Here is a 12,487-nt window from a genome sequence, read left to right on the forward strand (position 1 = left end):
AAGTAGCAAGTTATTCCGTTATCCGGAAAAACAAAAAAAAAGTTGCGGGCGCCATTCGGCTTTTTCCAGAGCTTCATCTACCATCATGGCTCCCGGAAAGACGCGTCCTGGACGCTCGCTGGCTGACCAGCTAGCAGAACTTGAAGATCCTACTCCCAAGGGTAAGTCGAAATGCTTTTCGCTTGCAGTCGCTCTCAATCAGAGACTTCCAATAACTGACATCGACACTAGATTTTGATCCCGAGGATCTCGATCGTGATGGACAATCCAGCGATGAAGAGACTGGCAATGCGCCAGACATGAATGCTGGTAGAGAGCACTATCAGTCGGTTGGGTAAGCGCATACATATCTTTTGGCCTGAAAGAAGACTAATCGGTCAATACAGCAAAGCAAAACTCCGGAACCAAGAGCCCGTAACATTGGGCAAGCAGTACGCTGGTTCTCATGTCAGCAGAGATGCCCTAGATGCGGACAGCGACGACGACCCCTTTGCAGCGCATACCGATGATGACGAAGATAATGACGACGATGACGTGGAGGATGAGCAGGACCAAGACACCAGTGGAGGCTCCGAAAACGAAGTCTCTGGAGATGATGCCTCGTCAAATGAAGATCTTGAAGGATCCGAAACGCAAGATGATAGCGAGGAGGAAGACGGAGAAGCAGTAGAGGGTGAAGACGGCGAGGTGCTTGATGACGAGGAGGACCAGACCGATCTCAAAAAGAATTTGAAAAAGAGTCGGCATGTTGATCGGCCCCAAAAGCAAGACGATCGCGAGGAACTGCGCAAATTAATGGCGTCCGATCAGAAAACAATTGCCGCAACAATTTCACAGGCCGCCAAGGCTGATGCCGCAAAGGGAAAGGCTGTGAAAGAACAACGCGCCACTTTTGACGCGCTTCTCAACACTCGAATCAAGTTGCAAAAGGGATTGAGCGCGATTAACGAGATGTCAGGTGCTTTGGAAGATGATCGCACGGCAGATTCCAATGAGAAAGAAGAAAACTCGGAAACGATCAAATCAGCTGAATCCGCCGCGATTGCCCTCTGGTCTACTCTCGAAGAGCTGCGCACCGTGTTGTCCGACGCTCACTCTAAAGAGGGCGCGAAGAAGCGCAAGCGTCCTTCGCCGGTCACTTCTGCAACCACCACCTTTACTCTCTGGGAACGCATGAATAAACTCGAATCTGGATCCCTCCCTCACCGTCGTTCAGTCCTCGATAAGTGGTCTTTAAAAGTCCGCGGAACCTCAACGTCTCGTCCCGACTCTGGGGGCAAGTTACTTGGCTCATCATCTGGCCTTCAGACTGTCACAACTGTTCTTGATGCCCAAGTTGCAACTGAGCTCGGCGATCGCTCATCCAAACGCGCTCGCCCGAACGCGACTGCAAATGGCTCTGATTCCACAGATCAGCACCAACCAATCTACGATGATACCGTTTTCTACCAATCCCTCCTGCGCGAACTTGTCGAGCAACGCATGTCCTCCGAAGCCATCTCCGGCGGTCTCGACACTTTGCAGCAACTCCCCTCCCGCCTTCCGATCCATCCTATCACAGGAATGCGCAATGACAAGGTCAAGCGAGACGTCGACACCCGGGCTTCGAAGGGCCGCAAGATGCGCTTCAACGTGCATGAGAAGCTGCAGAACTTCATGGCCCCCGAGGATCGTGGTTCCTGGACTGGTCGGGCAAGAGATGAATTCTTTGCTTCGCTTTTGGGCAAAACGGCTAGCGGGCTGTTGGGTGAAGGTGATGAGAGCGATAGCGACGTCGATAGTGACGGTGAACGTGAGGAGGGTGGCCTGCGTTTGTTCCGTGGTTGATGTCCCAGATTTGTAGGGTCTTTCCTGTATCATACCCAACCAGTACAGTCGCTACTGGTTACAATCGCACATAAAAGCGGTTCATGAAAATGAAGCGATCTTCCTTCCTGTAGTATTAGTGCTCTAGTCTTGCAAAGAAAACCCTTTAAGGACCATTACTTTCTGTCTCAGATGAGGCCAAGCAGCTTAGACCTAATACCGTTCGGCCCATCAATCCATCACTGCACCTAGATGATATCTCTTTCGCAAAGCATTATGCACAATTTTATATCGAGGCTCCCCTGAGCATGGGTGGAGCCCGAAGCGTCTTTGCCCCGGGAGTATATCTCGGTTTCATCGCTATGGCCCTAGCTCCCACATCAGGACCAGACCTTGTCAGATTGAACTTTGGTCATAGAGAGTCAAAAGTTCCCTACCTTGGTGTGTAATCTCATCGTGATACTAAGCCAAAGTTCCTGACGCGATCCTCTCAATTCTGAGATGCCATATTCCTCATTTCCAGTCGAGTCGAAGCAATTGATTGAAAATCCGCAGGCACTTACTCCGACATCGTCCACGGTGGGATTTTGACAAGGGTTAGCAGAGACCTTCGACTGGTGAGACGGGCCAATGTACCACCCAGATACAAGTCGGATCCCCTTCGACATGCTCCAAATATTAAAGATGGTAAAAAGAAGAGATTCGAGGGACAGTATTGCCCGTGATGTGAACTAAGGCCAATCAATCCGGGGAACCAGCGATGGGAGTGCGGGGGATATGACAACCTCAGCAAATCACATCGACGAGAGTGGACCCGTTAGAGACAAGCGGAAAGTTCTTTTCGATCTTCATGTCTCCAATTCCATCACGAGTTCGGCAGGATGCCATCACTCTGGATCCATCCGGCAATGAGAGAACGTGGTTGGAAGCACACAGTCTATTCAACATCTACAGTGCAAAGCTGTGGTAGTAGCGGCTAAGAAATGTTCGCATCTGGAAGTCGTGTGGCTTCTCGCGTCGGTTCTGTGACAGTGTGTATTCGAATCTTTTGTTATTTATATTTCTATGAGCTGGGGATAACATGTATAACGAATATCGTTACCAAGAGGCGTACGCAACAATGGAATGACAATGTTATACTACTACTACTACTACTACTACTACTACTACTACTACTACTATTATTATACTAGCTGCATTACTTGGGAGATGCCGTCCAACGGGATTCTTCGGTGCTAATTTTGCCACGGAGGCCAACGAGTTCATGGCGGCCTGCCTTGACACAGCTGATGAAGCCCAGATATGCTATCAAGGCAGTTGATATTGGTCCAGCTCTGTAGGAATTGCTGTGGTCCGGAAGCAGATTCACTTTGGTTAGACTGAACGGCGCATTGAGTAGACTCAGCTGTAGATATGATATGCAAAGTTGAACCAATATGCTAATTCTAGAGCCAGGACTTTTTTAATCGATCGATCTCTCAGACACGTTGACCTTGATCAATGAGACTAGAATTCTTTTTAGACGGGGATCAAATACTATAGATACAGAGACAAGTGTCACGACCACATGGAGCTTCTAAGTCCGATCATTTCAGCCTGAGATTCCTACTAATGCGTAGCGTATTTCCGCGAAGACCAATGAGCTCGGCAGCGGCTTTGAGGTGATCGAGCTGACGCGTGTGGGGAAATTCCCCCGGCTCCGCTGACGACAGCGATCCAAGGGGTACTTCGTTCTGAACCTGTGAATCATTTTCCACTTTGCCCGACTTTGGATCCGTATACTGGATATACCGGATCCAGGTCACAGCACTTCACCTACACGACAGGAACACATCCCCGGTGATCGATGCGCTCGGCGCGCATCATCACTCATCCGGATGCGATTCAATATGCAGATGCCCCTGGGACTGGGCGCCCTCTGGACCTTCTTCGAGGGCCTTATTCACAAGGGTCCCACCTATCACCCAAGTCGGCCGCCTTCGTACCCTCTCGCCGTCCGCAACCCGTATCTGTCGGCCTGGATGCCCAGCGATCGCGTGCACCTACTACCCTCGTCTGAGCCGCAGTTCTGGGCGGGGCAGGAGCTCGGTTGGTCTGTCATCGTTCGTGTTAATGGCAAGGCTTATAGCCTGATGGGCGTACCCGACCTGGAATCCAGCAACATCATTCCGGCCACAGTTCGTCGCGCCGAGTTCACCTCAACTCATTCGCTCTTTGATCTTACCGCAGGCGGGATTGCCTTCACTTTGGATTTCTTTTCGCCTGTGTCGCCCTCAAATTATCTTCGCCATTCAATCCCTTTCAGTAAATATTCCCCCGTATAGAAGCACTTTCTCCGATCCATTCAATCTTGACGCCAATGTCTAGGCTACTTAACCGTCCATATCGAGGATGCTCATGGTGTTGATATTCAAGTATATTCGGATATCGATGGGAGATGGACCGGTCGAGAAGAACGCTCCGTGCATAGCTTTGAGGAGCGTAACGGCCTGGTCGTTCATTCCCTCTCAGTAGCAGACGCAGAAAAGTATGCCGAGGCGAACGATATGGCCCTATGGGGCGAAGCGATACTGGCTTCTCGCCAGTCGAATTTGAGCACACTCTCCACAATCGCCGGTGACCCCAGAACAGTACGCGGCCAGTTTGCCCAAGATGGTAATCTGTCAGGTCAAGAATCCACTTGGTCACACCGAAACATTGTGGCTGTTGCCCACGATCTGGGAAGTGTCACTGGTGGTATTGCTGTGAATTTTGCAGTAGGCTACGAGAGGAAGGAGGCTATCAATTACCTGGGAGAGGCTTACACGGGCTACTACCGAGCATATCACCCGACCACCCACGAAGCCCTCGACTTCTTCCTGGATGACTATGGGGATGCTGTTCTGGAGTCCGTAGAGCTGGACTACGAGATGATGACCTTTGCGACCGCTGTTGCCGGTCCTAAGTATGCGGATATCGTAGCTTTGTCAACACGTCAGGCATACGGTGGCATGGATTTAACGATATCTAATGTATCACTGGACACGGATGATGTGCTGGCCTTCATCAAAGAGCTTTCCAGCGATGGTAATGTCAATACCATTGACGTTATCATGCCGGCTTTCCCAATCTACTGGGTCATGGATCCGAACTGGATCCGGCTACTGCTTGAGCCTATCATGAGATACACGGATGCCGGGCGCTGGCACTTGCCCTACACCATCCACGACATTGGCTCACACTATCCGCATGCGATCGGTCATGATGACCAGCAGGCGGAGCCTATGCCAATCGAAGAGTGTGGGAATCTACTCATTCTTGCACTGGCTTATGCGCAGGCCACTGCAGACACTGATTGGACCGACCAGTATATGGGCATCTTCCAGCAGTACGCCGATTACTTGATCGACAACGGCGTCGATATCGCCAATCAACTCTCGTCCAATGACGCCGCCGGCCCTCTTCCTAATGAGACCAACTTGGCCATCAAGGCAGCAGTCGGCATCAAGGCGTTCGGCGAACTAAGTGGTTATGAGCGATACTCAGAGATTGGCGAGGACCGTGCAGATCTATTTTTCTACGAGGGCCTGGGCACAGACGAAGAACACACTCATTTCGTGTTACAGTACCCTGACTGCCCACAGTCATGGAAGACCCCGTACAACCTGTTCCCCGATTTCCTACTGGGACTGAAGACATTCTCTGACGAGGCATATCAAATGGGAAGCGACTTCTTCTCATCTGTTCGCGGCGAGTTCGGTGTAGCTCTCGACAGTCGACAGGACTGGGCCAAATCAGATTGGAATATGTGGCTTGCAGGTACATTTGACACGACCACGCGTGACGAGTTTGTCGATGACCTCTGGGCATTCATGACCAACGGCAAGCATAATTGGCCCTTCTCTGATCGGTATGTCTCTACCTCCAAGCATGGAAATGATCCGGGTACTCCTATTCTATGCCGAGCTCGTCCAACAGTTGGTGGTCACTTTGCATTGTTGGCATTGAAGGGACCTGCATCTATGCGGTCTTTGTCCGGCCGTAAGTCCGTTTACCAGAGGCCAGCTCGAAAGGCTGACAAATTGCGGGACAATCATGTCAGTGAGCTCTGATATCATGGATGAGATAGCAGTCGTTTTCGAATTTATTCTCTAAGACAATGCATCATGATGCTTCATACTTGTGGCATGATTACCGTGGGCGCGATTTAATTCATCAACTACAACGAATGTTTTCAAAAGATCTTCCTAGCTGTATGGGTGCCCTGGGCTCCTTATCTGATCTCTTCCTAGACAGTCTCCTCTACACACTGTCTACGTATATTTTGGAACTTCTCTTCGAAACATCTAAATAAATGATCCGATGTGCCAGGTTCTGTTTTTAATATCCTGATACATTTCATGTTAGTAGCAGACTTGCAGAAACCTTCATCCGACAATCGCATCATAGGCATGTCATGTCATTCGAAATGCACCTTTAGCCCAAAGCCTCTAAGCAGAGCCTACTCAGTGACACCACAATCTCAAAAGAAGGGAGGCCTGCCATAGCCCTGCAAATTTTCCATCGACAAAAGACTAACAGAGAATCCATCCCAGCTCGTGGAAAGCGCTGTTATGCCGCCCATCTGGGCCGCCAGGGGCGCTGACTAAGGCACTACGCCCCAACTTAGCTGTTGCTTCATCGCGCAGGACAGTCTTCTTTTTGCCTTCAACTTTCAACACCTCCCCCTTCCTTCCTTTCCTTTAAACTCCTCTTTTCCTCTATCTCCTCAGCACTGCTTCTGATCTCCGACTTGTTACACTCATGGCTTCTGTAAGTGATGCTTCCAACCTTGCAACTCTCTCCCCTCTTACCCCCAGCTACTCTCCGCGGAGGACCTACTATCTACTCTGTTTCGCTATCAGGCACGCTGACCCGTTGTCTCTCTCACTTGTTCTCTACAGCCCCGCCCCTTCGCTCCTCAAGGCTATCTTTCCAACGGCGCGACACCCGCGGGTCCGGCTCCTGGAGCCACGCCACTGCTCCCCAACAATGGCCGAGTTATTCAATCGGGGCCCACCCGTATTTTGTGCATTGCCGATGTTCGAGGTATGGAAGACCGGATGTCAATCTTGTACCAAGCTGGACTAATTGAGTTCGCGATGCAGGAAACCTGAAGTCTCTGAATGATCTGGCGAGACAGGCTCGCGCAGACCACATCATCCACACGGGTGATTTTGGTTTCTACGATGATACCTCACTCGAGCGCATTGCAGACAAGTGAGTGCTACACCAATTCAAGCGTGCACGCACGCCCTTGCTGCCCAACGGGGTGGCAACACGTCCCAATCAGCCGAACACGAAATTAGCGGACACTTTAGCTAATCGTTTTTTGTATCTACGCGCAGGACGCTTAAGCATGTTGCTCAATACTCCCCCCTTCTGCCAGAGAATGTGAAGCGAACGATTGCACAGGTCCCTCCTGCGCAGTCGATTAAGCAGCGATTCAACCCCGATCAGCTACCCCTCTCCGAACTCCCGATGCTCCTGGACAAACGAATTACCCTCGATGTTCCGGTCTACACAGTTTGGGGTGCCTGCGAGGATGTTCGTGTGTTGGAGAAGTTCCGGTCAGGCGAATACAAGGTTGACAAACTGCACATCATTGATGAGGCCAACTCGCGACTTCTGGATATTGGTGGCGTCAAGCTGCGTTTGCTTGGACTGGGAGGTGCGGTGGTCATGCACAAGCTGTTCGACAACGGCGAGGGCAAGACAACGATTGCTGGTGGCCAGGGCACTATGTGGACAACACTTCTGCAGATGGGCGAGCTGATCGACACAGCCAACCGCGTCTACGATCCCTCCGAAACCCGTGTCTTCGTCACTCATGCCTCGCCTGCTCGTGAAGGCATGCTAAACCAGCTTTCTGTTACCCTCAAGGCCGACTTTTCCGTTTCGGCCGGTCTTCACTTCCGTTACGGCTCTTCCTACAATGAGTTCTCGGTGAACCCTTCCCTGGATCACTACCGTGGCAAGCTTGCGGCCTCCAAGGCATCTTTCACCGATGTTTGGGAGACTGTACGGGGAGAGGTGGAATCGGCAATTTCCTCAAACGAGGCCCAGAAGACTCTCCTCGACAATGCGTTGGATGTGGTCCAAAAGATGCCTTCAATCGCCAATGGCGGCAACCCCTTCGGCGGCCCTGTCGCTGCTGGTAATGCGGCCGGCCAAGTGGACGAGAGCGCCTTTAAGAACATGTGGAACTTCAACTTGGCTGATGCCGCCTTCGGATACCTGGTTCTGGAGATTGAGGCAGGACGCATCGCGACGGAGATGCGGGCTCAGGGCTTCAACTTCGCCCACCGCAGTGGCAAGCCTACTGCTGGCGGGCCCCAGGCTGTTGCTACCGGTCCCCCCCGCTACTACTGCCTCTCCTGCGCCCACTGGGGCTGCTGGTGGTCGGCCTACTGCCTCTACTCCTCAGTTCGGCCAGGCGCCTACTGCCCACGCTCCCCCTGCTGCTCAACAGAGTCAGAAGGGTCAACCACCTCGTGGATCGCCTGCTCCCGTGATTCCCAAGACTGCTACCCCTCAGCCCCCCCGCTTCCACGTCCGCTCAGTCCGCTGGAGAGGAGAAGGTCGCTGCTGACGCCAACGGCTCTGCTCAGCCCGAGAAGACCGAATCCCCAGCTCCTCGTGGGGAAAAGAAGCCCAGCAACGGACTCTTCGTGTCCAACGTCGATAACGAGCAGGCGGTGCGTGACTTGCTATCGGAGGAGGACCAGGCCAAGGTGGTCAAGATCGAGAAGTATGGTAAATTCAACCATGTCGTGACATTCCCGACTGTGGAGGACGCCAAGTCGGCTCTAGACCGCCAGCCCATCGAGCACAAGAAGCCTACTCCCACTGGGCAACCTCGCAAGCCCAACTTCAAGTTCTTCGAGGACCGCGGCGCCCGTGCACAAGGCAATGCCGGAACCTGGCAGGGCAGCAGCCGTGGTGGAGCTAGCGCTGGCGGACGTGGCTACCAGAGTGCTAGTGACAGTGAGGGTGCCCGCCGGGGCGGATTCGGTAGTCGTGGTCGGGGCGATCGTGGCCGTGGCCGTGGTGGTCGCGGTGGTCGCGGTGGCTTCAAGAGTGCGGGAGGCGACTCTCCTGCCCCCTCGACTCCCTCCGGGGACAAGCCTGCCCCTTCCGGTGATGCTTAAAAGGTAGACATGCATACTCTTGATTCTTTCTGTCGCCTTCCTCTACATTCGGGTTTTCGAAACACCCTCGATTGCCTTTGTTTTCCTACGCCTCATGTTGATTCGATGCCCCCTTTCTTTGCCCCATATTCTAATTCTTTGTGTCTTTTTTTTCCTCCGTGAAACATTCCAAAGTACCCAATCTTTTTCTTTACTCTTTTCCCCTTTAGCGAGGTGGTGTTTCCATTGCGCTTGTCTCAGGTCTCGTCTGTTCTTTCCAGGACACTCACCTACCTGGGCATCGCGAGTCCACCATGAAGCACGTTGGAATTGACCAGATGAAAATCTGGCGAGAGCGTTTGTTGTGACACGCAGAGAGTGTGGAAGACGCAAAAGAATAATGCAAAAAAAATAATCATCATCCACCCCCTTGGCACCAGTTTTTTTGTACTTTAGTTCTCTTTTTTTTCTCTGTTCCCTGGAAGAGACCAAACATCGATACCCTCACAGCTTCGGTCTATTCTCGTCACAACTGTAGAATCTTCTATAGACATCCTGGACAGACATTACGTTTGGTCTGGGGCTGAGCATGCTGGAGTAAGTAAGATTTACAAATGGACTGAAATCTAGTAATTTCACATTGAAATTGGTTACAAGAGTACGATGTCAGAACAAAGAGCGCAAGCCTTCCCAGTATTCCTGTTCGCCGATTTCCAGAATTTCCTTCCAATACAATGGGTCTCATTTCCTGGCTGATAAAGCGCTGAGACGATGCACCACCGGCATGACGAACCCCGGCATCTCCATTCGCCAGGCTTGAAGTAAACAAGCACGCATGAAAGACGACAAGGGACCAAGTACTGCAAGCATTGAAGAGGATGTTATAAAAAAGAAAGGAAAACAAGATCAGAGAATGTAGATTCGCCAAAATGAAGGCAGCCATCGGCACGCCGCTGGACATGGGATTCAAATTTGAAGGAGCGCCAGTTTCCTCTTTTTGTTGGTATTCATGACGCCGATTGAGGTTGAAATGATAAGTCGTGGGTATGAGTAAAATAACGTAGTACAAAGTTCAGTAGAGATGAACGGTTTCCGTGAGTCGTGAAAGATGGGTCCGTACGGCCATTACGCCCATCGTGGGTCAGGTTCGCTACTTGGCGCGACCCATGATGTCGTCGACATCCCTTTGGTTCACCACCACGCCGCCCTCTGAACATCGAGCCTTGGTCCGTAGCTCGGAGCAAAGGTTGTCGACATCGATCTCGCCATTGCGGAACTTCTCCATCGATTGGAGGCGATCCCTGAAATGGATGGTCAGTGACTTGTTGTGCGAGGTGAAATAAAAGGCACAGGAATCATACCAGATCTTTGTACACGAGAGCATTTGTGCCTTGTCTTCGCCCGGCACAACCTCGTCCTCGTCCAGCCTGCTGTCGATTTCGGCCAACAAGTCCTTCTTGGGAGCCTGGTTCGTGGCCACCTCGGTCAAGTTGTGCGACGGACTGCCCAAGTCGGGGAGTGGGAAGGCGTCATTGAAGAAGGAACCAAAGTCCTGGGACAACACAGCATCTTGCGGCTCGCGCCAATCTCCGAAGAGCACCGGGTCAAATTGGCCACCATTTTGCTGAGCCAGCCAATCGAAGCCCATGGAGTCATCGGTGGAGTTGGGAGCGGGTTGCTGGTTGGGAATGCTATTGGACTTGACCTTTTGGTCTCGCGCAGCTGGAATGGGGTTATTGATATTGCCGCAAGCCATGCCGAGTCGTGCGCAAAAGGATTCCTCACCATCAATGGAGCCGTGAACACACACATTGGGCCCGAAATTCTTGGCATCCGGCGGGGAGTGGGAGCTAGGCTCGGGTGATGTGCCACTCGACGAGAGCATCTGGCTTTGGTGTGAGTCCGATGATGACGACGGAGAATCCGAATTGGAAGTATCCTGAGTAGGGGCAGAAGAAGGCTTGAGGCCGGAGTAGGGGGTCTTGACAGACGCGTTACTACCAAGGGTTCCGTAAGAGCCAGTATGGGCCTGAGGAGTACTGGAGGTGGACTTGGTCGCGGGACTACGAGAGTCGGTAGCATTCAGGTTGTCACGACTCAACACACCCGGAGCACGAGCACTGTCCTTGTTCCTGAGATGCTCCTTGTTCTGCCCGTTGAAGAGATGGGCACCCGGCAAGTCACCAAACTTGGGGAAATCGAACAGGAACTCATTATTTTGCAGACCGGTGGATCCTCTTGACGAAACGTTGGGGTAATTGCTCACAGCAGAGAGGCCGCTACCACCACTGCTTATCCACGAGAGGCGTTTGCGATACTCACGGAGCTCGACCTGAAGTCGTTCGACCTGAGCTCGCAGCAACCCATTCTCCTGGCTGGCGGTGTCAGAGGACTTCTGCAATTCTTCCACCTTGGTCTCCAAATCCTTGAGATGCTTTTCTTTGCGCTCTCGGAAAGCCCTCTGCGCGGCTCGGTTCTGAGCTTTACGCTTCTATTCCCTGGGTTAGAACATACTGCCTACCACGCAAGTTCAGCCGAAGTAGGGGGATGCATACTGTAGTAGGCTCTGAGGTCAGCGGTTTTCTGCCAGGCTTCTTAGCCTCGCTCTCCCGTCGCTTCTTGCCCGTATCTTCACCCTCCTCCGACTTGCCGTCGATGGACTTCCGCTTCTCACCCAGTTCATAGTCCTGACCCGACTCACCCGGGAGATCTCCAATCAGATCCCCGGAGGCGGTGTAATCAAAATCGACGCCCGGGTCGAAGTCGACATACGGGCTCTCGTCATCTCCAAAGTTCCCAAAGGGGTTCAAATGTGAGTTGGAGTCGAGTGCACCGGATGGCGGGCCACTGAGGCCGTTGGATGAATGAGCCGGGCTATGATCGGTTTTGATAGGAGGCGTCTGGTGGGAATGCTTGTTGGCGGGGGTGTTGGAGTGGAGGGCAGCCATCAACAGGTCCTGCTGGTCCCGGGAGAGGTAGAGCCCCTGGTTGTAGAGCTGATCGAAGTCACCCATGGTGGCAAGGTTGAACGACGCTATGGGGCGATGAGGTGGCGAGAGGGTTGAAAGGGAAAGAGAAAAGAGGAAAGAGGGGATGAGGATAAGATTAAAGTGAGGCTGACAACTGGGCCTCTAGCCCGCAAAGGAAGAGTGAGAACTTCCAGGCTCAAGATGCTGTGAGGATCCGGATGAGATTCAATTCCCCGCTATGGATCCCCGGATAATCGGTGAGCGTGTTAAGGAGGGGTGAGGGGTGAGGGGGATAAAGCGAAGAACAAGACAGAGAGAGATGAAGAAACGAGGTTTCACTGAAGGGGCCTGAGGCCAAGAATCACGCTAGTTGGGAGAATCAGCCCCCGGGTGCTGCTCGAGAGGTAGAAAGATGTGAGGAATGATGGAAAGAGGCAGAGTGGGCGAACCGGCTCCATCATTGGCCCGATATCCGATTCTTGGGTCTCCTCGTTGCTTAGAAATCAATGGTTCTCGTCAATTCTTCTGGTTTTTCGTCCCTAGATGACCGGAAACGATCTCCTC

The 12,487-nt window shown here is 52.3% G+C and overlaps 4 protein-coding genes across 4 annotated transcripts; 3 read left to right on the top strand and 1 right to left on the bottom strand.

Moving 5' to 3' along the window:
• Positions 1-85: 85 nt before the first annotated feature.
• Positions 86-1,827, top strand: N7477_008931 (AATF family protein; the record flags this gene model as incomplete). The annotated part of the gene is made up of 3 exons (XM_056970593.1): positions 86-161; positions 232-334; positions 387-1,827. The coding sequence occupies 3 exons, from the start codon at positions 86-88 to the stop codon at positions 1,825-1,827; spliced, it is 1,620 nt and encodes a 539-aa protein (XP_056820625.1).
• Positions 1,828-3,683: 1,856 nt separating this feature from the next.
• Positions 3,684-5,897, top strand: N7477_008932 (putative glutaminase; the record flags this gene model as incomplete). Its single annotated transcript, XM_056970594.1, has 2 exons — positions 3,684-4,110; positions 4,174-5,897. The coding sequence occupies 2 exons, from the start codon at positions 3,684-3,686 to the stop codon at positions 5,895-5,897; spliced, it is 2,151 nt and encodes a 716-aa protein (XP_056820626.1).
• Positions 5,898-6,588: 691 nt separating this feature from the next.
• N7477_008933 (uncharacterized protein) lies at positions 6,589-8,975 on the top strand (the record flags this gene model as incomplete). The annotated part of the gene is made up of 5 exons (XM_056970595.1): positions 6,589-6,597; positions 6,729-6,873; positions 6,933-7,044; positions 7,173-8,306; positions 8,363-8,975. The coding sequence occupies 5 exons, from the start codon at positions 6,589-6,591 to the stop codon at positions 8,973-8,975; spliced, it is 2,013 nt and encodes a 670-aa protein (XP_056820627.1).
• Positions 8,976-10,104: 1,129 nt separating this feature from the next.
• yap1 (putative bZIP transcription factor AP-1/Yap1) lies at positions 10,105-11,968 on the bottom strand (the record flags this gene model as incomplete). Its single annotated transcript, XM_056970596.1, has 2 exons — positions 10,105-11,445; positions 11,510-11,968. 2 exons carry the CDS (start codon positions 11,966-11,968, stop codon positions 10,105-10,107), a joined length of 1,800 nt encoding a protein of 599 aa, XP_056820628.1.
• Positions 11,969-12,487: the final 519 nt, after the last annotated feature.

Source organism: Penicillium maclennaniae (genome assembly GCF_028827695.1).
Source record: "Penicillium maclennaniae strain IBT 15551 chromosome Unknown utg000007l:1.0-4884863.0:1.0-4888362.0, whole genome shotgun sequence".
Taxonomy (NCBI): domain Eukaryota; kingdom Fungi; phylum Ascomycota; class Eurotiomycetes; order Eurotiales; family Aspergillaceae; genus Penicillium; species Penicillium maclennaniae.